The sequence below is a fragment of the Danaus plexippus genome, chromosome Z, assembly GCF_018135715.1.
Source record: "Danaus plexippus chromosome Z, MEX_DaPlex, whole genome shotgun sequence".
NCBI lineage: Eukaryota > Metazoa > Arthropoda > Insecta > Lepidoptera > Nymphalidae > Danaus > Danaus plexippus.
In genome coordinates, this window is record NC_083559.1 from 15,495,628 (window position 1) to 15,518,978 (window position 23,351).

The following is a 23,351-nucleotide window of genomic DNA, read 5'->3' on the forward strand; positions in this document are numbered from 1 at the left end:
GAGCGCACATGAAATTTCTTTCGTTGTTTTAACTATAGTGAAAAAACATTGAAAGTAAAGATATCATTTTTGGAAACTCACTTATAAACGTAACAATGCAATAGCCATAAATTGTGAGAGATTTTGAGATGACAGGCCCATTGCGAGTATATGTATAAGGTGCTACGCCTGCCAGACGCGAAATTCGAAAGACGTTGGCCAAAAGACCACGAGAAAAAACCTTCTCCAAATCTTTCATGACCGTATAAATGTTTACTCGTGACAGACAGTAGTTTGGTGTTGGTATCGGATTGAGTTGTTTGATAATAGCAAACGATTCTGGTTATCAAAATGTACGTTTAAATTTAAGCGTACATGTACTAGCCAGTCGGTCATCATTCATCTTGTTTACTTAGGGTTGAACAAACACCATTCTGGACATCCCTCATTACATATTAATATAAACACTGATCTATCAACCGTTTGTTAGTTTACGGTTGCTTAATATTTGAATTTTGACATTAAAATTAAATAATTCCTTGACTGTCTAATCTGAAGTACCCGTCCTGTACATTTCACATATTCAATCGAACAATATATTACGTTATTACTTATGGGCCGCCATTTTAAAGTTTTATTTCACGTAATATACTAACGATATAATATTTGGAGGATTTTGAGATTGCGTCAATGACATTGATGTTTTCCTTGGAACGAACGTAGTCTTTTCAAGAGATATCCAATAGGTTTGTTGCGTATCTGAAATTTCCATTTTTTAACTCCTCACATTCGGTAATCGTTTTCTTAGGGTCTATCAAAAGTAGCCATACTATTGAATCTCCTTCAAAAGTAACCTCTTTTATCTACCGATATGAATAATCCATTCTCCAGTTTGAATGGAGTATAATAAGTAATAACAAATAGTTTAGTTATAAATAATTTACTGCAATTTAAAGTATATAATATATTCCCACTTGTTCTCTTTTTTATTAAATTAAATACGAACACGTATAGACATGCACTTGCGTTTATAATTTAAAAAAGACGGTAACGAATAAAAGAGTTTAAATATTATATCTTATCGAAAGTATTTTTTTTTTGTATTCATATTTAGAACTGCACTTAAATATAGGCTTTAATCTTTAGTTAATAATACGGTCATGTATATCGGTTGACATTAAATAAATGTACCTATAAAGCTAAGCTTACACCGACGATGTTTGTGACAGGAATCGAATCTTACGTAAATAGATTACTCGTAGAAACATCTTCAAATTATTTTATCACAAGTATTCTGAAGTAAAGTTATTTATACACGTGAAAAAAACGACAGGAGAAATGGAACTATTGTAATTTTTTTACGCTCGTCTCGCTTACACTCGCCTGTGTAAGTCTACCTGATTTTTTTGACCGTACTATCGAAGATAAAAGATTGTGAGTAATATAGTTTACGTACTGTTTTATGCTATGGCTTCATTAAATTATATTTGTGGAATATTTTATCAATTTCGACGTTTTGTTATGTTAAATAACTCCATATTTGTGAACGGAAAATTATTTTACCCTTTAAGCATGGTTGCGGAAGCGACAGTCAGCCGATCTCTGGCGTACCTGTTCCTCCTGTCCCGTTTCACCGGAGGCGCTCCCGTATATATTAATAGCAACGGAAATAATCGCTATCGGGTAATTTTAGCACCGAACGATAGTTGTTTCCAATACTTGTACTTCGCAGTTTCTTGTATGTATTTAAATTATAATCTAATACAATTAAACAGATATAGGATGTAAGTACTTGATGTAGCATTTTTATAGGTTTAGCTGTAATCGGGGCCATTTTAAGCGAATCATATGTATTTTTCATACATCAACCGAGTCGCAAATGGTGGCCGTATAAAAGTGTTGATTTCACAATCGGTATTCTGGGAATAATTTTTGCTGTCACCAACAGCAGGAGGATAACCAAATGTTTCATACAATACATTAATGAAACTAATGATGTTGGTTTATTTGTTACTTCTATATACATGGAGATTAACATTTAAACATTCTTTGATAAAAATAAGTTTGGGTTTTGAAATTCGAGTTTTGTTTATTATATTTGACATATAATAGCATTGACATTAGATGTTGTATGTTTCAGATTACAAGTAAAATTATTAATGATTATGACAGATCGAATTCAGAAGAAAGAAGACTTAGTATAATATTAATAGGCTCAATATGTTTTTTTATTTTATCGAGTTTAGTGCATTTTGTAAAGCAGTTTTCGTCTGACTACAGTAAGGGTTGTTAATTTCATATCTGTTTAAATTAATCTTTCAGTGATGGATCATAATAAAAATATATAAACTAAAAGTTTAATTTATAACTATTCATTATTACTTTTTTTACAGATTTAACAGATATATTTCTTGCTATTATCCTTTTTATGTATACGACGTTTATGTTGTTGGTAATGCAAATTATAGTAGTGAATTACGACCTCTACAACGTCTTCAGAATCATCAAGCGTAGATTGGTTGAACTGCTCGACGAAACAAGGAAAGGTGTTTTGACAAAATCTTCACATGAAAATGTGACATACGTAGATGTCTAATTGACACATAAATGTACAAGACTCTATATATACAGACGATCTCGCATAAGCAAATTTAAATATTAATGAAATATTTTACACAAATTTTATATAATAAATTGTCATTATCCTCTTTGAACTAAATTAAACAAATTACAGTATTTTGACTCCATCTAGCTTCTGCTAACTGAACTAATTTAATATTTAAACACAATATCTTTCTAACTTTATCAAATTATTAATATATTCAAGGGTACATTCACATGTAAAAGCCTGGTTTAATTTAATGTCTTACATTAATATTACATTAAAAGTTGTTACAGATATTTTCAAAAAAAAAAATATAAGTTTGCCGGGACCGCAAAGTTCATAAAATAGTGGACTATAAAATGTCAATAATATAAATATCAAACGACACAATTAAATGTCAACTTTCAAATATAATTCTTATTATTAACAATAACATTTGAACAGTCACAGCTCCCATTGTTCTTATTTCTGTTTTATTCAAATATGGTGTGAATTATGTTAATGTTTCGTGTTTTAAGAGACTTCCTCTTCTTCATTGGATATTAAGCTGCAAAGGGTGCGTACTTTAACAACATCTTACATATCCTTGTGTGACGTAATGGAACAGATGAACCAAGCAAGCGGGAAAGCCATTTTTATCGCAATCGCATCATTTGTCATCATTATAATGTTCTATTTGTGCAATATATTGACATATTTTTATGACAAAAGTAAACGGATCACTTACTACTCATATATATTTATAAACAATGTACTTATTGTAATATAATTCAAAATATTTCAGACGGAATAAATTACTTTAAAATCAACTCTTCTTATACGTGCATTTGTTATTACTGTTTTGAGATTTATTTAATAATCAAACCCGTGCATTTAATTACTAAGGAGGTAATTTATGTAATCAAATTATTTAAATAATACAACCTTTGTGGTTACCAAGTTTATTTCTTTTTCAGTCAAATGAAGTTGACATTTATTTAGCAAGTCTCATGTATGAACTAACTACGGAAGGATCGAGGAGTACTTGGCACTGGGATGTCGTGTATATGCAGCTTGGTCAATGTAGACCTGAACTGAGAGCTCTCGACATGTTCCCCATTAATAATTCCCTCATTATGAAGGTATATTTACGAATTACACTACCCAAAAGGATTATTTAATTTTAGTTTTAATGAGATCCAAGGGTTTCGCGAGTATTCATTTAAATAAAACTAACTAACTAAACTGACGTTTCGGTTACTTTACATCAACCGTAATCACGAGTAGAGGAGATGTCGTCTAAATAATAAAATAAGTCGCAGTAATCCGAAAATATTAGTTCCATTTTTAATTTTAATTGTAGTCCATGTACAATATGGTATACCAAAAAAAAATTTTTTTCAGATTATAGGCTTTATGAATATCTATCTAGTTATGTTAATACAGTGGACAAGAAATCGCATATTTCAATAAATTCTATTAAAGGTTATATCAAAATATTGATTGTTGTGAAAAACGGTAGACTTAAAGGGGCCCAGAAAATAAAGGCATTCGCATTTCGCATTGTTAAACACACTGTTATATACATTATTTGAAAATCACCAATAAAGTTGTCATATTTAAAATAAATACTTTTTATTTTCCAAAAATAACTTCATTTAAAAAAAATACTTAAAGACAAGCAGTATACTTAATAAATTCACGAAAAAAAAAACCGAAGTATTTTAGTAAGCAATAACTAGCAACACTAATGAGTTGGCATCATTGTATGAACCAATTTTAAATAATTGAACCAAAAGGTTGCATACGATAAGAATTGAAAACCATCCATTTAAATTACAAATATATGTAGCCATTTTTATCGTTCAAATTATTTTTTAATTACTTACCTACTTGGCTTCGATAAAGTTCGAGTATGTAGTATATGGAAGTGAAAGTAGCATGAGAATGATTTTATATTTCGATGAGTCGACGATGGCCTGTTTAAAAATTTGCATATAAATATTTTTTTTTCCTGAACGTAACTCGTAAGGATTTTTGGGGAATACTAGGTTGAAGAAGAGGATACGGATCCTTTAAATATGAAATGTTTGATATAAAACTGGATTCCGTTCAAGATAATATTCCTGATTCTTCTTTTAAAATTTCAATACCCAATGCAAATACTTAGATTTTCTGTGTGCTCGTGTGATTGAAATGATTAATGATCTGTGAAATTTTATCATAAATCGTTTAACTCTTTAAAAACTTAATTGCATATTTTGTTTGTTTTGAAGTCACGAAGTATGTTAAGTTTTTTTTTATACTATGTCCTCATTCACACTGGAATCGTGGAATATTTGTCAATATCAGCGTTTTCTGGCTTAAGTTATTGATATTTTTTATAATGCCATGGCGTCATTCGCATTGGGAACGTGGAATATTTTGCCAATGTCAACGTTTTTACTTGTTGGACGTGTATGAGACGACGACGAGACGAAACGTTTTAGCATTCAATGGATTCACCGTGCAGGTACCGGGTCCAACGCGTTTCAGGGAGAGGAGCTTCAACAGTGCCTTGGACCTGGGACTATAAACGCTCGTTAATCGCTCATCGCCACTGTCCAACCTCCTCTCTCTTTACCTAACCACATTTGATAAGAACCTACTAGGGCTGCCCTTGAAGTACGTTCCAAGAATGAATTGATATTAATTCTGGACAGGCCCAAGTCTTTTAGTAGGTTGTAGAGATTTAGCCATTATGTCTCTCACTCCCACTTCTACCGCTTACTAAAAAAAATGTTTTGATGCTATCAAAATTTGTAAATGGATTGTCTAGAAATTCCTTGATTTTTACGTTTAAGCTCTGTAACTTCGTTCTTTACTGGCAGAATATACTGTGAACGTCTTTGCACGGATGAAGGCCACGTTTAAAACAACCAACCAACCAACGTCAACCTTTCAAATGTAAATTTGAATTATAACTCTTTATCCAAATCAAACGAGTATTATTACAACAACCTACATTATTATTTCATGACTGTAGTGTAAGAAAATGTTCTATTTAAATATTTTGTAACTATTATGGAGGCATGTAAATAACATGTGTAAATTTTTTCTCAGTGACACTCGGAGTCCTATACATTTATATGCAACTAATTGTTACCTGCAGCATGCCCCGCATGTTCAACTCACTTTGAGATATGTTATCTTATTCTGATCCAGATGAGGAAATAATGGAATGACCTCAAAACTGTGGGCTTCCAAAAAAATTTTGAAATTCTACGTGAATGTAAAAAGTAATAGTGTACTGTGTAAGTCTTTTAGTCAAATTGAGATTTTTTCCTTGTTTAGGTCTGTTTAAAATCAAACTGAGTTACTCTTTATGACATACAAGTAAGATTCCTACGACAATCTGACCAGCCATTCCAGAATTTAGTCGGAACAAACAGGCAGACAGACTAACAAGAATCTAAAACACTTATATTTTAATAATTATCATAGAAAATTAGCTATGTATAGCTTTAGAACAGCCATTGGGATTATTGAGATCCTAAAAATATAGTATTAAGAATATATCACTATGATTATATTAGAAAAACTACTAACAGTATGTTTAACCAATTGTATTTCACAATAATCCTATCTATGGTACAGCTCCCGTCATATAATTGTACACTAGTTAGAGGTGTTTATTATGAAATTGTATATAATTAAAAATTATAATTTAAAAAAAAAGTTTTTTTTATTTTGTTACAAGTTTATTATGGTAAATCAGGTTCTAAGTAGCTCTTGATTCTCTTTGCCGACCTATCGGCAGGTTTCATACATAAATGTTTACCAAGTATCATAATTTTAATATCATTGACACAAAATTCAAATATGCTATCCTTTTTTGGTATTGTTGTTAGAATATTGTCTGAGGAAAGAATTTTAAAAGTGTTTCTGGTGTCCATTATGCATATACCTTTTTTACCAACATAAGAAGGGCACTTAGATCGGACAACTTGTATGTAACTACCATGAAAATCGGCCTTATGTAATGTCTGTGAGAACTGTTCCCAATTTTTGCTATTATAGTCTGGCACAGGCTGATCCAGCTCTAGCAACTGACTCATATATTCACACCACACTTTATTTAATGGCGTCATTTCATTATACTTCATAGTGTTTCTCTGTATTGTGTAGAAACCCAGTTTTTTCCTCTCCCTCCGTCCTAGTATTCTAGATTTCTTTTTGTTAGGCTTTCTCTTTTTTTCTTTACTTTTCTTTTTGGCCAGCAAAAAGTCCTTTTTCAATTCGTTGGTTATATTATTTTCGTCTTTCTTTCTAACATTTGCGTTTAAAAAATCTATCACCGATTGCGAAGCTTCGTCTAACTCTGGGCTGGACATTATTGTAAGGTCTTTGAGTGCTATATTCAATTTCTCGAAAATTACTTTATTTTAGACTGAAACTAAATTTTGCTTCACAACGATTCTAAAAATCGTTATTAACATAAGGTTGTCAAACGTCATTGTCAAATACAGATGGTTGTTGTTATTTTACTTGTTAGTATGGCAATAATAGTATCGGTAAATAATAGTACCTTTATATAATAATAGTATGAGTTTAACATTATTACTTTCATAAGTTAATCCCGGATCGTGTCTCCTCTATTCTACATGACACTGGCAGAATATACTATCGTATCGTATCGTACTCGACTATGGGGAACATTAAGTAAAATGATAAAATTAATTAAATTAGATAAAAAGTATAGAATTTTCAATATATGGTTTACTATATTGTACAAAATATGTAATGTTAATTTTACAATAAATAACAGTTTAAAATCATCCATTTTGGTTTCAAATTATTAGGTTTATAATAAAGGAATCACATCAAAATCAACTCTAACTCTAATAAAAATATATTTAAAGAACATCCTAATAATATTGTATCAAAAATAAATCACCAGAATAATAGAAAATAACAAAACATGATGAAATTGTATAACTGTAATCTGGTATCGCGCAACAGTTAGGTATGTCACACAGATCAAGTAATTTTTTTTTATTCTCGTAAGTTGAGAAGACAATCCACTGTTATGCTAACAAGAACTAATGTGAACTGTGAAGACGGCACAAAAACACGGAGGTAATTGTTATCTATATGTATATTTTTCTTTTAAGAAAGTCTTCCCAGTCTAGACTTGAGAATTAGACTCTGACGATGGATCAGAAAGTTTGTAATCTGATCTTCTAGCATCTAGATGAAAGATGAACTAAATCGCTTTTTTGGACTAATTTGGTATGACTCTCTCCTTGCCGACTTTTGAGAAAACCACTAAAATTCTTATGAAAACATAGAGAAACTGTAAAATCTTATATTCTATCGTGGTTCATGATTTTTTTGGAGTGAAAATTCTTATGCGACTTCTGGCAATGTTGCGTTAAACGTTTTACAGTCCTTTGGGATAAAATGAGATAGAGAACGAGGGATTGCGTGGCTTTCGAACGAGCGCGGAATAAATTGTGACTTGTTAATAATGTTAATAAAGATGGTCTTAAAGAAAAACAAAACAATCCTTAAAAATCAATTTCTACCCTTCTATTACGAGGTTTCACTTCTTCCGCACGGAGGGAGTCCAACCTTATTTTTACTGAAGGATAAGAACTGGCGTTAATTCGCATTTATAATATTTATATATTTATGATGTGTCTCTTGTCTTGTCTTTATTAAAAAATGGAATATTTCGTTTTTATTTGCTAATGTACTTAAAAACGTAGATAAATTATAGAAATGTCTAACTACACATAAATTTTCTTTAACATTATCGGCGGTGTTGTAACTCACGTTTTGTCGATATATAATATCGTGACTTAAGACATAAACTTGCGTACAAACTTAAAAATAAATGTTATCTTAAATTCAAATAATCGTGTCTTACTAATTATAGCAATACCGATTTGCACAGGTAGAAAACTAATGCAAAACATTTTATAAAACACCAACTTGACATTTTGAGTATATAGGCTCTACCTACAATATTCTGATTTCCTACTTAAAATTAACAGTTTAAAAAAATAAACTTTTGAAATGTCTCTGAAAACTTTTCATATAATAAACTCATTTACCTAAAATAAATGTAAATATTTTAAATCTAATATATTTTTATGAAATCATCAGCAAAAGTAACATTTCTACGATAGATATTTTTCAAAGTCATTGCGAAGTGACAGACAATCAGAATAATTGTGTGAGTGAGATAGTTAATTTACATTACATACTTTATAATAAAAGATAATGATGACAGTAGCGTGATATGATTATCGGCGTTTTACAATTAATTTGAATATTAACTCATTAATTTAGAACAAGTATTTTATCAATAATTATCGTCGAAACAAACATTTTGTTACTATATAATGTCAATGCTGAAGCATTAATTGCAAGTTTGCTTTAAATTATTGTAGTCCTTAGGTCCTTGGAAGGTCATAGAATTAACTATTATGTCTCCTAAAGTTATGAATGCAAGGCTTAACAATGGGAAAGAGATTCCGATGGTGGGTCTAGGTACATATACGGTAAGTGAATAAGTTTCTTATTTTATTAAAAAAATAATAATTCCATAGAGATACATTTAAAATTTTCTTGTGCAGCGTCAATTTGATCCGGAGTTAGTTAAACAAGCTGTGGAATGGGGAATAGATTTTGGTTATAGACACATAGATACTGCATCATTTTATAAGAATGAAGAGCTGCTAGGGGAGGTAATAGCCAATAAAATTAAACAAGGCTGTGTTAAAAGGGAAGATTTATTTGTAACAACAAAGGTAAATTGTTTTATGTTTACGTAAATGGTAATCAATACTACTTTTTTTTTTTTTTTAATATCCTACGGAATAATTATGATATGCTGACAGTAAACTTTAAATATTTCATTAATATTGGTAATATATTACCAAGCTGAATATTACAAGTTATATAATATATTTTCCACAAATAATAAACATTTTTTTAACTTAATTTCTAGCTATGGAGCGACAGTCACTCTGAAGAGGATGTGATACCCGCATTGAAGGAATCATTGAGAAAATTAAAACTTGGTTATATCGATTTATACTTAATACATTGGCCTGTATCTATAAGTGTATGTACATCAAAATAGTTTGCGCTTTGAAATTAAAAAAAAAATAGACTGTTCTAGAAGTAATACCTTTGTATGCAACTTCAAGCTTTAAATCCTATTTGTTAACATTTAAGAATTAAATCATTCTATGGGAAATTAAAATTACTTATAGGAAAATGGAGAGGATGTAGCCATAGATTATCTTAATACCTGGAAAAGTATGGAGCAGGCTGTAAATCTTGGTCTTGCCAAGTCAATAGGGGTGTCAAATTTTAATGAAGAACAACTGGAAAGGTTGTACAACCATGCTAATATAAAACCGACAGTTAATCAAGTTGAGGTATGAATTAATATGACTTGTGACATATATGATTTGGGTGGATTGGGTATGTATAGTATATATATACAAATTATTTTTATATTGACAGATAAGCCCAACATTGACCCAACATAAGTTAGTAGATTTCTGCAAGAAACTATCTGTGATACCGATTGCGTACACACCTTTGGGACTCTTGTCTGGGGCGAGGCCGGAATTTATTGGCAAGGATGTCATCAAAACGGATCCTAAATTAGAAAAGATAGCAGAAAAGTACGGAAAAACTAAAGCTCAAGTGGTTTTAAGATATTTGGTAAGATGACTTATGTTTTATTATATATAGTAAGTAAGTCATCATCAGATTTGTTAATAAATTTTTTGTTAGTCAAAGTATATACTTTCGCTTATATATATATGGATACAAATGTTAAATATCTAATATTATAATTTACATACATTTTTTAGATCCAGCGCGGTATCCCAGTGATACCGAAATCCTTTACCAAATCCAGGATAGAGGAGAACTTGAACATTTTTGATTTCGAGCTGACCAATGATGAAATGTCGACCATAGACGGCTACAATCTAGATCATCGTTGTGTGCCTTCATTGCGATTCAAATCCTGTACTTATTATCCATTCTGATATAAATGTTGAAGATTTTATCCAAAAACTTACATATATATATATATATTGTTATCAAAAGGATCTGTTACTATACTATTGTTGACTAGCACCGAGTATACAAATGTATATAAATCATAAATAAAATATAAATTAATGAAAGATGTTTGAATAAAACAAAATTGTGTAAAAATTCAACCGAACGTTTAATAAATAAAGCATAATTGCAAAACAAAAGTTTAAAAGAATAAATGTTTTCCCATAGAAATGTATTCGGAATGTCCGATTAGGATCTCATAAATGCACATGCGTACTATCAACTGTGGCATTCTTTGCCGGAATTCTTATAACCGAGGCAGTTCAGGCCTCTGATAAACATAGTTACATTTGGCACCATCCCTATACAACAAAGTGATTTACAATCAACAATGTTCAATATCATATAGAAAGATCCTAAACGGCTTACATAGAGAAATGCAATGCTAATGTATCAAGTAAAAGCATTATATATAAACATAATTATTACCATCAAATAAATAAATTCTAACAAATTAAAAAAACAAATAAACAGAGTCATAAATAAAAACTTTTTCATGTATCCGAGTCAACTTATAATAAATCATAGACATTGAAAGCACAAATATAACATGGATCCCGATCCGTTAACGTCATTTGAATTAAATCATATTTAATTAAATGCACACATAAATATTATAATCACAATGCAATGAACCCTGCAGAAAACAATATATGTGAACAGCAAAAATTATATGTCTGTATAAAAAATATGTATTCGCTCCACACACTTGTACCGACCGCTACTAGCTATAATATGATCATATAAATATATATATAAATTCATAGTAATCGTTGAAGTGTAATAATATGGCCTCGGTCACAATGAATTCATTGATGTAGCGGAGAGGGTTGTATGTGATTACTTCCATAACAAGTTAAACACGTCCATAATGCTGTCATAGATGGTGAATGTTATGGCAACATCGAAAACGACCCTACTTAGTCGTGGTACGGTCCCCTTGTAGAAGGCCAGCGGACCCTCATGCTTCCAGATCCTTATGAAGCAGTCCCAGGTGCTTTTGTATTTGCTGGCTTCCAGGCCTTGCATTCTCGTTTTGACGACATCTATCGGTGTGTTCCCGAACACTGACGCGGCACCTACAGGACGTATGTTATGTATCATTCATATCTATTAATGTTAGGATATAGACATCAGGATAAGACACAGGCTGTAAGTCATCCCGGAATTACGTATGCATTCTGGGAGGTCACTGGTTACCGGTTTTAATTATAGTGGTTGCAACCATTTGGTCAGCCTATACATTGTTTTAATATATATATATATATATTAATTTCTCTCTGTTCACAATTTCGAAGACCAAGCATACAAAGCTTTGGCAAAAACTTTATTTTATTTAAGGCTGTGGGAAAGTAGTATACAAAATAGCTCATATTGTATTAACCATAGAGAAAAATTATAAATTATAGATTATTAGTGGTCTGATAATCATCATATATATATTTTTTTCGTTTCGTTTATTGCGTATTGTTAACGTGGAAAGAATATCTACCGAAAAATGTAGATAATATGGAAACCCATGAGTAACATAAACATTAATTTAGAAAAAGGCATGTCTTTCAAGATTTTAGGTAAGGCAAGCTCTTCAAGATAATGATGTGCAAGTAAGAGTTTATAAGATAAGATTCAGCTAATGTTTAATTTTAGATTTGATATTATCTCTGTGCATACAAACACACATTAAACTGTCTATTGAGCCAACAGTCACTCCTCTAAAGTTTGTGTGTGTGTGTGTGTGTGTCTGTGTATCTCCTTACCTGCTACACCACCAAACAGCCCAACAATATATTTGGGTACATGTTTATCCCTGTCGCCTCCCTTGTACCAGTCACGGAGCGATTCCATCACAAAGAACCTGATGGCCTGGTTGCTGCCCTGTTTCATGATAGTCGCTGTCACACCCTTGTAAACACCACCAATACCTAAAATAATGAATGTATTCGGAATCTTGTTTTAGAATGAATCAGCTGTTATCCATAACAAGCAAGGGTGTAGAACTAATTGTAGTTCTTGAAAGGGGTGTTGTATGAAGCAGTAGTGTGAATCTGACCTTCCTCCCTCACAATCATGCTGACTCCGTGGAAGAAACCCCTGAATCTCGGCTTCTCCATCCTCATGTCGTTAATGAACTTGACTTTCACGGTTTCCATGGGTGTGACTGCGAACACTGCCTCCGCGACACCAGCGGCCAGACCACAACCCAGTTTACCGGTGTTCGACAATGTTCCATTCTCATTTACCATATAGAGCTTAGCTTGCTCAAATACACCAAACCTGTAACATTAATATACTTTTAGATTCTACTGACTTACTTTTGTTAGCAGTTCCGGTTGATAAATACTTATATGAGTAATTAAAATGATAGTTTACTATCAGTTATATGGAACTATAAACAGTCCAAACCTATTAATAAAACAAATCTCCAGTCTTTGTCTATGAATGCCATGTATAGAAGCTAGGCAATATTCAATAGATAGCTAATATGTTTAATAAAGTGAATACTTTAGCATCTCCTCTAAAACCATTAGTTTTTGAGTGCATTTTATACATATTGAGTTTTAATTTAATACTGTTAGTGGAACCTGACTGTAATTTTTTTATATATACTAACTCTTTATAATATCAAGTGTCACAAAGTCAAAAAAATTTATCCAGCTAGTTAGAGATGAATAAAATAAACAGATAAAAATTATCAATAGTTTTTTTATATGGCCCGAGTGTACATATGCATGCATTAATCAATAAAGCAGTAATTTTATCACAAAAACGATGCAATATTTTAATATTATTTCATTATAACAGCTAGGGATTACGTAACCCTTTCATTTGGTACATTTCAAGTTGTGACCGGGATGTCATTGGTTAATCAATTCTGTTTGAACTTCGCTTATCTATATAAAACCTCACCTATTTTGTGTATGACCTGAACGTTCTAGTTAGATAGCTGGCTCTAGATTATAGTTAAAATACTATACTAGGAGGAGTAACATAACTAAATTCAAACATTCTCGACTTTCCCTTTTACATTTTAAAAATCCTTTATAAGGTCTCATTCTAAGATGTGAACGTAACAAAATGTAATGATATACGAGAGGATGTGCTCCTTTAAACTTTATTAAATTAGAGGGGAAAGTATTTAGACGACACTTGATACTGTTAACGCATTTCTAATGTTTCGTTTTGACAAATACTGCTGGCGGTTGAATTCATAAATATTAAACATATTGGTTACCGCCTAGCAACATTTAAAAGACAATGTCAAAAAGTGAAATATCCTAATGCCATTAGGCTAATGGCATGTTATTAATTGACTCTTTATTTTTTTTTTAAACTAATGAATATAACATCAAAGATCTAGTACATTCAGCCAATATGTTAATTTGGTTGTATAGACTTCTCACCTGACAGCTGATTTTGGTATCGACCCGTACAAGAGCACACTCAGTCCTCTGTATAAACCGAAAAAGCCATGGCCTTTGACGGTCTTATTTACACAGTCCCATATACCAGTGTATTTTTTAGTGCCCCCTGAAGAAATAAAACAAGAATGATTATTTAGGTGAATTGTATTGAGCATAATTGTTTGAAGAATAAATTTAATTGTTCCTTGTTCATGACAGAGATTATAAATTAAAATCACCTAGATACTCTATAAAGAATACCGTTTCGACGGTTTGAATTACTATTTTAATTTATATAATGGCTTACTCTTAAGGTTTTCGATTATTTAGTTAGAAACTTGATAAAACTGGTAAAAAATATTCTCATCTTGTCTTTGTTATTTAAATTGATATGGTTTTAATTTAATATTCGATTACTCTATTTAATTACAATAAATTTAAAATAAAATTAAAACACGTGACTGTTTACTAAAAATGACTCAAGTAAATATAATATGACAAGACAAAGACAGTAAACACTAAATAAAGAGATCTCTTTCAATTAATGAGCTTCTTATCACCATTACAAACATAGACTTTTTTAATCATCTTAGGTTAAAAATACTAACGATATAATATTCTGACATGAGAAATATACTAGATTAAAAATTGTTAATAAATAGATAATAAATAAAAAAAAACTCAACTATTATGAGTATAAATAAAACGCTGAATGCTGGTTAGCTACTAGTGAATGAAATGACGTCAAGACGCTCGCAATAATGGCGTCTGTCAAAAGCACGAATTATTTTATAAATTTTCTTTAGAAATTTACAAGTAATTTTTCCAAATAAAATTGTGTGTATAAAAACGAATTAAAACGTAATAATAAATTTATATTCATAATCAATTATCAATAATTATTTATTTTTTAGTTTTGTTATTTATCAAGTACATATACGTATTTCAAACAAGCACATACCGCGTGTCATTCGTATTCCATACTAACGTTTCGATTCTTTTGATAAAACGTGATAAGTGCTATCAAACACGTATTCAAGTTATATGATAAGTGTTCCAAATTATATGGAAAACATTACATATAATTTTAAGTAGATTTTTATTTAGTACTACTTGTTCGGAGGATATTTAGCACGTAAATTCTAATAATTTTATGGTCTCACATATATACTAATTATTATATACATCAAGATTTCATTTACCTATGTACCTTTTCTGGATATATGAAGAAAAATTTTTTTGAATATCCAAGTTGGGTACTATTCCCAACTTGCCATGAAATAGGAAAATTAAATCATTTAATTCTTAACATTATTATTATATAACAGCAAATACTGATAATGTGATAAGAAAAACATTATTAGATCTTAATTTTTTTATATTATGGTATATTCCTTATAAGTTATACTTGCACCTTATCATTTTTATCTATAAAAAAAATCTATTATGGCATAGATAATTTATAGTGATTACAAAAAAAAAGTTATAGTAAACCTTTTTGGTTTGTTCTGATATTTGTATTATGTATTGATATTAATAAAAATAATAATATGTATCACAATCAAATCTTCCATCTGATTGGTTGAGAAATTATCTGAATTGATCAATTGTTACAAGTCAATAAAGGCATGTTCTTACTACCAGACTTTATTGTGTGAAAAATTTTATTCATAATTCTTTTGTTTGTACATTAAGGTTTCATATATGAATATTTTAAATGGACAAATGTGTTAGTTCCATATTTGAAATATTCCATTTAATCTGATCAGTTATTTAGTTTGGTAAATTTATTCTGCCCTAGATAGTAAACCATTAGCTTATTGAATAACAATATTTATCTACTACATTACAATTGTGTGCCTTATGCCAGTACCATAAAGTTGATTATTGTTTAAACAATTTAATATAATTAGCCTAATTGGCAATTTCACAATTTCAGTGTACATATCTTTATGAATGATTGTAAAATTCCTTAGTTTGAAAAAAGAATGTTTTTGTTTTATGAAAAAAAAAAACAATATTAATTCAAACTTTGTTTTATATATATATTTTTTTGTACTTTTAATTTACAGCATGTTTAGAAAATAACATTTTAACATATTTTATATTTCGCACTATGACTTGCAAATAAAATAAACTCATAAGGAAATAAGAGAAATAACTATATGGAAGCAATCAATTATTGAAGGATTCATAAATAAGCAACAAAATACGTAAATTATACTTCGCCACTAGTATGCACATATTCTTAACAGACAAATTTCTGAATTTTCTCGCAGATTAATTCTATTAAAAGAAATAACAAATGTTACGTAACATCATAGAATAAGAAGTGTGGACAAAGTTCAAATAACAAAAAAAACTAAACGCGATAATAAACACATCATAATGTATAGGGAAAACGACACCCGTGCAACATGATTCTAATTGGAAAATATAGCGTACTCTTAACAATAATTTATATCATCACTTAGGATACCGCTAAATTTATATACCATCGCATGTTTTAGCGTGACGCAACTGATAAATCGTATTTTTAGAAGAAAAACAAGCTCGTCTCAATTTTCCTCTAAAAATTCAAAGCTGCGCGCATCAACTCGATATTTTTCCATTTTTAAATCGGACAGTATAATTTTGTTTTATGAAAAATTGTATCATAATCCCAACTAACCTTTTTCGTCCAGTTGGAGTTGTGTTTTTACATATTCGGTTGGGAATGTTATACAAATTTCAATGCCACCAGTTATGCCTCCAGCAACAACACCTTTGAGTCCGATCGATCCCGAGCCACCTGCCGCCGCTGCAGCTCCTGTTTCTGTCATCCATGGTCGAGAAAAGGGGTTTTTAAAGTTTCCCGTACTTGCAGACATAGTAGTTTTTCGCACTTGCCTTTGAATGAAGCAACTACGGCAGGCGGCAGCACCGACCCCTATCAGTGACAAATACAAACTAAACGATTTTAGCCTACGCCGTACGCGGTACGCCTTACTTTACGATTTAGAAATGACAACAGATCTTGAATGAACTTTGAGAGCTATAACGATTTCTTAAATCTCTAAACTATATATTTAAATATCATAATTGTGTGGATTCATAAATTAAAGACATTGTACTCGAAATTTTAATATAACTTAACTATTTATATTAGCAACTAATATTATAAAAAAAATTGAGGGAAGCGAAATTGATAAATAATGTAGTAATTTTATAATTTTTTTAACTATCAAATGTAATAAATTTAATTTTACTAATATATGAAATATATGTTTTACCTAAGATGAGTTAAATCAAATAAATTTTAGGAAGAAGGTTTAAAATAGTAACACTAGTATAAATGTTGCTATACTATTTGTTTAAGTTCTAACTCGAAGTGACGTCTTGGGCCAATGGACGCCACAAGTTTGATGCAGTTTGGAAATGATTGTATTTTACGATTGTGATGTATTGAATTAAAGCATTTTATATTTCTTGCTTTTTTGGGTTTGAACCGCCTTATAGGATTTTAGATACTTTTGGTTTAAATTGAAAGTAAAGACTTCAAAATGGCTCTTCGGACTTACGGCGACAAGCCGATCAGTTTCCAAATTGAAGAAGGTGGTGAATTCTACTGTGTTGGATCGGAGGTAACAGTATTGCACAATTAACAATTCATAACTTACAATGGGTAATTAAAATAACAACTTTTATATTGACATAAATACCTACATTTACATTCCATTTCAACTACTTGTTTATTCATTTCACAAATGCTTAAAACTTTTAAACTATCGTAATCAGGTTGGTAATTATCTGCGGCTCTTCCGCGGGTCATTGTATAAGAAGTACCCTGGCATGGCCAGGCGGACTCTCACAAATGAAGAGAGGAAACGTTTAGTTGACAACGGTCTGGGTCCACATGTGCTGTCGAGCTCTGTTTCGTTGTTGAAAGCCTCGGAAGTTGAAGACATCATTGATGGCAATGACGAAAAGTAAGATTACATTCAAAACATAACCATAAACATATAACATATTTTGATTCAGCAGTATTATGTGATCATAAGGATAACTGAGATTTTCACATGTATACATTTAAATGAAACTAACTTATTAATTATGTTATATCCATTTGCTCCTGATGTTTTGTTTCTTATATAGCCTCATTGTCATCTACGGCCAACAATATCAATACTTATTAGTATTATTATGTTATTACATAGTATGTTATTACATAGTATACAAGAAGCTTAGTTTCATTAAAATTATGTGATCATATTGTGTTTTTTATTAACATAAATATCTTAATAATTCAGGTACAAAGCTGTGTCAGTCAGTCAAGAGTTGGCAACACCTAGGGAGGGTAAGGCCAAGAAACCTCACAACCCTCCATGGATGCCGGCCATGCCGAACTCTTCTCATCTGGATGCCGTACCTCAAGCTACACCGATTAGCAGAACGAGAGTGCACAATAAAAAGGTCATCTACCAATATTAATCTATTTATATCTAAATGAATGATTTTCTGCAATCAATATGAGTATTACAATAAAATAAAACATAAAACCTTAAAGTTTTTGTAAGGAATTTTTGTTATAGTTTTAATATACTTGTCAATTTAATTTTTTTTTAAATTACCTAATGTTTTTCGTATTTACTGTGTTATTTTTTTTTTTATAATATTATCCCGACGTTTTGGTTACTTTGCAGCAACCGTGATCACGGGTACACAAGATTAAAATATTTCTTGGTCATAAATTGTTTTAATACTAAAACCTATACCTATCACTTAGAATTAATGAATTAAGTATTGAATTTACTTTGCTTCATCAGGTTAGGACCTTCCCGCTCTGCTTCGATGACACTGACATGACCGCCATGTTGGAGAACGCTTCTCAGAAGCAAGTGCTCGTACCCATCAGATTGGACATGGAAATCGAAGGCCAGAAGCTCAGGGATACATTCACATGGAACAAAAATGGTTAATATAATTACATTTTATTCATCCTTCATGTAGACATTACCTTGTAGCTTATTAATTTGATTTTAACTAAATTCAGACATTAATTTGTTTTTAAAAGCATGATGTTGAATATCCAAGTAAATAATGCATGCAGATTGAAGGAACATCCGATGCTTGTGTAGATTAGTAAGATAACACTGTACTCTTTGACCTAAGTCCCATGACACACACACACACACACACACAACTCATTAAACATAGTCCGTTCTTGATAACTTTGAAATGTTTATTAGAAAGGTGATTCATAAACTTATTGTCATTAAATCTAGAAAGTTCGAGAAGAAAGAAGAGAAAAATGCACTGATGATCTTATATTGTTTTTCTTGTTCGGTCAGAGTCTATCATAACACCGGAGCAGTTTGCTGAAGTCCTGTGCGACGATCTGGAACTGAACACCAGTACGTTCATCCCGGCCATAGCCTCGTCCATCAGACAGCAGATCGAGGCTTTCCCCAGTGAACCACCTCCCATACTCGAGGAGTTGGACCAGAGAGTCATCATCAAACTCAATATACATGTCGGGAACACGTCTCTGGTCGATCAGGTCTGGTGTTAAATATTACGACCGCCTTAATGAGTCAGACATTTAATACAGATAAATTCTTTGCTCCATGTTACTACATCCTTTCATCGGATCTTAATTTGGGACTTTTTTCTGAGAATGAGATGAGATGTGAAACCTAACTCGGTTCTTTAATTCCCATTGGTTAATTTTAAATTAGCCAATTACTGGGCACTGTTGACCTGAAAAGTATGAAATACATTTGATGAAGTAATAATTCTTCTATTCTAAATATTCCTCTAAACCCATTTACTACTTGCAGTCTAGGAAAAAAAATCTGGCTTAAGATACATAATAGTCGAGCACGATTTATCGGAACGTCTCTATTTGGCAGATTAAATCAATTTCTAAGCCATATTACCTAATACAACTGTCTGTTGGACTGATATATAAAAACACGAATGGCTGGCGAAGAGTTGTCTGTTTTTAAATTGTCCACAACACAAAAACTTTGTAAGACTTTGAATTACGTTTCTGATGCAGGTGGAGTGGGATATGGCTGAGAAGGAGAACAATCCGGAACAGTTCGCTATGAAGCTGTGCGCGGAGCTCGGCCTAGGCGGGGAGTTCGTGACGGGAATCGCTTACAGTGTCAGGGGACAACTTAGCTGGCATCAGAGGACCTACGCCTTCAGCGAGGCCCCGTTACCTGTCGTTGAGGTAATCTATATCTCTGTCTAGGACTTAGATAATACCAAACTGAAATACAAATAAGATATATCATGATTGATTCACCGGAACAAGGTAATCGGCAGATCTCTACCTACCTGATCATGCCTGTGTCGATGGATTTTTCATTCTATATATGCTATTTAAAGTCTTAAAATGGTTTGTCATATTTGTATTTCAAATTGGTCTTCAAGCCGGAGGACATTTAAATTCAGTTTGGATGTAATGTTTACGCTGTAGTTTTGACTATGCCTGCAGAATTTTAAAGGATATTCCACTTCTAGCATTGTATTAAAATTGATATATAATAATTCTTCAGACACCGTACCGCCAGCCCTCGGATGCTGAACAGTGGGCGCCATATCTGGAAACGCTAACTAACGCTGAAATGGAGAAAAAGATCAGGGATCAGGACAGGAACACGAGGAGAATGAGACGTCTAGCAAACACAACGCCCGGTTGGTAACATTCATATTATACTATCCGTTGCCCGCCACTTAACCTAATACTATACATAAAATACTATTTAAATCACATACATGAGCCCTAAGCTTAATAATAACATATAGCTATGTCAAAATCGGTCTGGGGATTGACCTTAACAAACAGTCGGACAGACAGATGTATTTAACAATCCATAAGCTGTTTCTAATACATTTGAATTTATTTCTCTTCCACACCATCTTTGAAAATTTATACGAACAAACGAACGGAAATCACAGTTTTATTTGTATGTACTTATAACAACATAGGTGAGGGTCAATGCGATTACATTAGGGGTATCATTCTGGTATGAGATAATTGTTGAATAGAATTGAATTAAAACTATTTTACATATATACAGTAATAAGAAAATATTGTCAGATAATTCTTATGTTTAAGACATTAGTACTTCAATAACAAAAATATATATGAATTTAATTTATGACTGGTGTTCCATGGATAGTGTTTGTCAAGTTTGTATTGTTTTTAGGGATATAAAAAAAAGTCCTTATTGTGGGATATTTCAACTGAAATATGGTACTTATTTTGGACTATTGTAGCCTTAGACGATGTATTTGTGCTTTTATTTAATTATCGGGGCCAATGAATGCCTTAACAATATTAGTTAATGTTAACCAAAGTCACATTCAGTATGGGTCTATATGAAGATTACATTGTACATAATATTATATATATATATACATTTGATCAATTATATACTTGGAGTATAATATCATTGTGTGCGATGTAATACTTCTGCCCGTGGATTTCCTCATGACATCAAGCAGTTCATTGATAGTCGGAGTAAGTTCAGCATGTTGGGATCCGGCTGTAAATCTATACGAGTGGCATGTAATATTCATCTAGATATCACAATATCATGGGTAAATTAAGTATAAGTTTATATCAATTATAATATTATTCTATATGAATTCTGCATGAAATATATATCAAATGTTTTACTGTGCTCAATAATTTATTGAAATTATTATTAATGAATGTTTTTTTTTTTTTTTTGATATACTAGTTCATGCAGGTTTTCATGCGTGTTATGTAAGTGGACTGTTGAATTTTTATCACATTAAATGGATTTTTTATTTCAAAATTATTTGTTTCTTTTCATATCTCTGAGTGAATTTATTTATTGGGTGATTAAATTGATACAATCTGCTTACCATCCTGTTGTGTTATGGCAACACTTAGAGATTCATAGCATGTCGACCCATATTAGTATTAGTTTGGCACTATGTACTTGCATGCTTTATGTTTAATGTTGTTTTTAAAAAAAAAAAAATACCAAAGGTCTACCTCCTAACATGTCATGTAATTGATGATATTGAAACTATAACGTAAATTATTTATCTGTCAGTAATTTTTTTTTCAAATTATCAAATATTTTAAATGGACATGTCTTTTAGCTCACTTTGGCTAATAAGATGTTTTAATGGTAATAGTATATATTTAAAATATAGATTTTCATACTAACACATGACTTGTTCAGCTTGTTTAGTTGTTTTGGATGATTTAAGATGGATGATTTGTATGATATCATCGACGGCTGAACGTTATCTTGTGATGCGACGTTTTAAATGATGTTTTGGTAACAGATGCGTCATTGACCCGCGCGGTCAACCGTCTGATGCGAGTGGACGAAGCTCTCTTCACCAACACACCGGATAAGAGGCGGAAAAAAATATAATCACACAATATATATCTTCACACTCACCATTTACGAGATTTCACTAGTTTTATTGTTAAGCAGTATTTTATAATGAAAATCAATTATGAGCCCAAACAGGGAAGCAATAAATAGATTTAATCACCCTAAAACAATCGTCCCTTGTCGTTGAAATGTGGTTTTTGGTGCGGTCATGATGGATTAGTGTTTTTTTTATATATAATAAGTAAAACCAGTTCCAGTGACGTCACAGTGACGAAAATGAAATAAATCAAACTTCACGGGCTTCATTAGTGGCATCCAATCAACGATCTGTCATCGTCTTACTGGAGATTGTATCAGGGCTAAAATAATCACCTTTACACTCTGATAATTTTTTAGTGGTTCTTCAACGTACGTACGAGCGAATCTATTTTCTACGAATGTCTTTATATTTCAGTGGGGATACCGACACCCATCCATCACCCATCTGTCCTAAAATTATAAGATTAATGTAATGATATATAAAATAAGCTTGGATTTTTCTTTATGAATCTTTATTGATAATAAACTAGTATATAATCTAAAACAAAAGTTTATTTTTCCTTTCAAATGACTTGAATATAAAAATATATTGGAATGTTTTAAATACTTATTTGTGTTTCCAGAATCGACTCTGTTATTTTTTGTGGTTATACAACGCGATTGGTGCTTTCTGTGATTTTGACGTCTATAACTCCTGTCGCGAGTTTGTTTGATAATAATGGAATTTAGAAATGTTTATAAAAAATATCAAAGGTTCATAAGTCATTAGATACAATTTAAGTTTTTTATATTCGTTAGGATCGTATAATGAAATTACAAAATTGATGTTTGAAAGCATTAATT

General features: G+C 31.3%; 5 protein-coding genes across 9 annotated transcripts; 3 read left to right on the forward strand and 2 right to left on the reverse strand.

The window, feature by feature from the left end:
* The first annotated feature begins 1,213 nt into the window (after window positions 1–1,213).
* Window positions 1,214–6,051, forward strand: LOC116777728 (uncharacterized). Of its 3 annotated transcripts, none has more exons than XM_061526441.1 (9): window positions 1,214–1,413; window positions 1,551–1,717; window positions 1,792–1,976; window positions 2,120–2,258; window positions 2,373–2,525; window positions 3,103–3,294; window positions 3,369–3,472; window positions 3,541–3,705; window positions 5,434–6,051. In XM_061526441.1, the coding sequence occupies exons 2-9, from the start codon at window positions 1,552–1,554 to the stop codon at window positions 5,443–5,445; spliced, it is 1,116 nt and encodes a 371-aa protein (XP_061382425.1). In that variant the 5' UTR covers window positions 1,214–1,413; window position 1,551; the 3' UTR covers window positions 5,446–6,051. The 3 variants fall into 3 exon arrangements, with proteins under 3 accessions (XP_061382425.1, XP_061382423.1, XP_061382424.1); XM_061526439.1 differs by lacking the exon at window positions 5,434–6,051 and adding an exon at window positions 3,968–4,098; XM_061526440.1 differs by lacking the exons at window positions 1,214–1,413; window positions 5,434–6,051 and adding an exon at window positions 3,968–4,098 and having other exon boundaries at window positions 1,534–1,717.
* A 102-nt stretch (window positions 6,052–6,153) lies between these two features.
* Window positions 6,154–7,060, reverse strand: LOC116778026 (ribonuclease P protein subunit p29). Its single transcript, XM_032671870.2, has one exon. The coding sequence runs from the start codon at window positions 6,934–6,936 to the stop codon at window positions 6,307–6,309; it is 630 nt and encodes a 209-aa protein (XP_032527761.2). The 5' UTR covers window positions 6,937–7,060; the 3' UTR covers window positions 6,154–6,306.
* A 1,718-nt stretch (window positions 7,061–8,778) lies between these two features.
* LOC116777285 (aldo-keto reductase AKR2E4-like) lies at window positions 8,779–11,327 on the forward strand. The gene is made up of 6 exons (XM_032670742.2): window positions 8,779–9,111; window positions 9,187–9,360; window positions 9,561–9,677; window positions 9,829–9,996; window positions 10,085–10,288; window positions 10,441–11,327. Exons 1-6 carry the CDS (start codon window positions 9,037–9,039, stop codon window positions 10,618–10,620), a joined length of 918 nt encoding a protein of 305 aa, XP_032526633.1. The 5' UTR covers window positions 8,779–9,036; the 3' UTR covers window positions 10,621–11,327.
* On the reverse strand, window positions 10,782–17,072 carry LOC116777284 (putative tricarboxylate transport protein, mitochondrial). The gene is made up of 5 exons (XM_032670741.2): window positions 16,769–17,072; window positions 14,098–14,224; window positions 12,747–12,970; window positions 12,454–12,618; window positions 10,782–11,775 (listed from the first exon to the last, which is right to left on the reverse strand). The coding sequence occupies exons 1-5, from the start codon at window positions 16,965–16,967 to the stop codon at window positions 11,537–11,539; spliced, it is 954 nt and encodes a 317-aa protein (XP_032526632.2). The 5' UTR covers window positions 16,968–17,072; the 3' UTR covers window positions 10,782–11,536.
* A 382-nt stretch (window positions 17,073–17,454) lies between these two features.
* On the forward strand, window positions 17,455–23,057 carry LOC116777498 (SWI/SNF-related matrix-associated actin-dependent regulator of chromatin subfamily B member 1-A). 3 transcript variants are annotated; one of them, XR_009753493.1, is made up of 8 exons: window positions 17,455–17,720; window positions 17,875–18,065; window positions 18,387–18,549; window positions 18,903–19,050; window positions 19,428–19,636; window positions 20,138–20,314; window positions 20,643–21,343; window positions 22,414–23,057. XR_009753493.1 is itself a non-coding variant. In XM_032671080.2 (8 exons), the coding sequence occupies exons 1-8, from the start codon at window positions 17,640–17,642 to the stop codon at window positions 22,503–22,505; spliced, it is 1,200 nt and encodes a 399-aa protein (XP_032526971.1). In that variant the 5' UTR covers window positions 17,455–17,639; the 3' UTR covers window positions 22,506–23,057. The 3 variants fall into 3 exon arrangements, 2 of the variants coding, with proteins under 2 accessions (XP_032526971.1, XP_032526973.1); XM_032671080.2 differs by having other exon boundaries at window positions 20,643–20,781; XM_032671082.2 differs by lacking the exon at window positions 22,414–23,057 and having other exon boundaries at window positions 20,643–22,107.
* The last annotated feature ends 294 nt before the right edge of the window (window positions 23,058–23,351 follow it).

Excerpts from the sequence above, each read along its gene's own strand:
- LOC116777728 (XM_061526439.1), top strand. The coding sequence starts at position 1,552 with ATGGTTGCGGAAGCGACAGTCAGCCGATCTCTGGCGTACCTGTTCCTC. Across the intron at positions 2,526-3,102 it reads GCTCGACGAAACAAGGAAAG|AGACTTCCTCTTCTTCATTG; the intron begins GTGTTTTGACAA and ends TCGTGTTTTAAG. Across the intron at positions 3,706-3,967 it reads ATAATTCCCTCATTATGAAG|ATTATAGGCTTTATGAATAT; the intron begins GTATATTTACGA and ends AATTTTTTTCAG.
- LOC116778026 (XM_032671870.2), bottom strand. The coding sequence starts at position 6,936 with ATGTCCAGCCCAGAGTTAGACGAAGCTTCGCAATCGGTGATAGATTTT.
- LOC116777285 (XM_032670742.2), top strand. The coding sequence starts at position 9,037 with ATGTCTCCTAAAGTTATGAATGCAAGGCTTAACAATGGGAAAGAGATT. Across the intron at positions 9,112-9,186 it reads TGGGTCTAGGTACATATACG|CGTCAATTTGATCCGGAGTT; the intron begins GTAAGTGAATAA and ends TTTCTTGTGCAG. Across the intron at positions 10,289-10,440 it reads AAGTGGTTTTAAGATATTTG|ATCCAGCGCGGTATCCCAGT; the intron begins GTAAGATGACTT and ends TACATTTTTTAG.
- LOC116777284 (XM_032670741.2), bottom strand. The coding sequence starts at position 16,967 with ATGTCTGCAAGTACGGGAAACTTTAAAAACCCCTTTTCTCGACCATGG. Across the intron at positions 12,619-12,746 it reads CATGATTGTGAGGGAGGAAG|GTATTGGTGGTGTTTACAAG; the intron begins GTCAGATTCACA and ends TCATTATTTTAG. Across the intron at positions 11,776-12,453 it reads GCTGTTTGGTGGTGTAGCAG|GTGCCGCGTCAGTGTTCGGG; the intron begins GTAAGGAGATAC and ends TACGTCCTGTAG.
- LOC116777498 (XM_032671080.2), top strand. The coding sequence starts at position 17,640 with ATGGCTCTTCGGACTTACGGCGACAAGCCGATCAGTTTCCAAATTGAA. Across the intron at positions 18,550-18,902 it reads CGAGAGTGCACAATAAAAAG|GTTAGGACCTTCCCGCTCTG; the intron begins GTCATCTACCAA and ends TTGCTTCATCAG. Across the intron at positions 19,051-19,427 it reads ATTCACATGGAACAAAAATG|AGTCTATCATAACACCGGAG; the intron begins GTTAATATAATT and ends TTGTTCGGTCAG.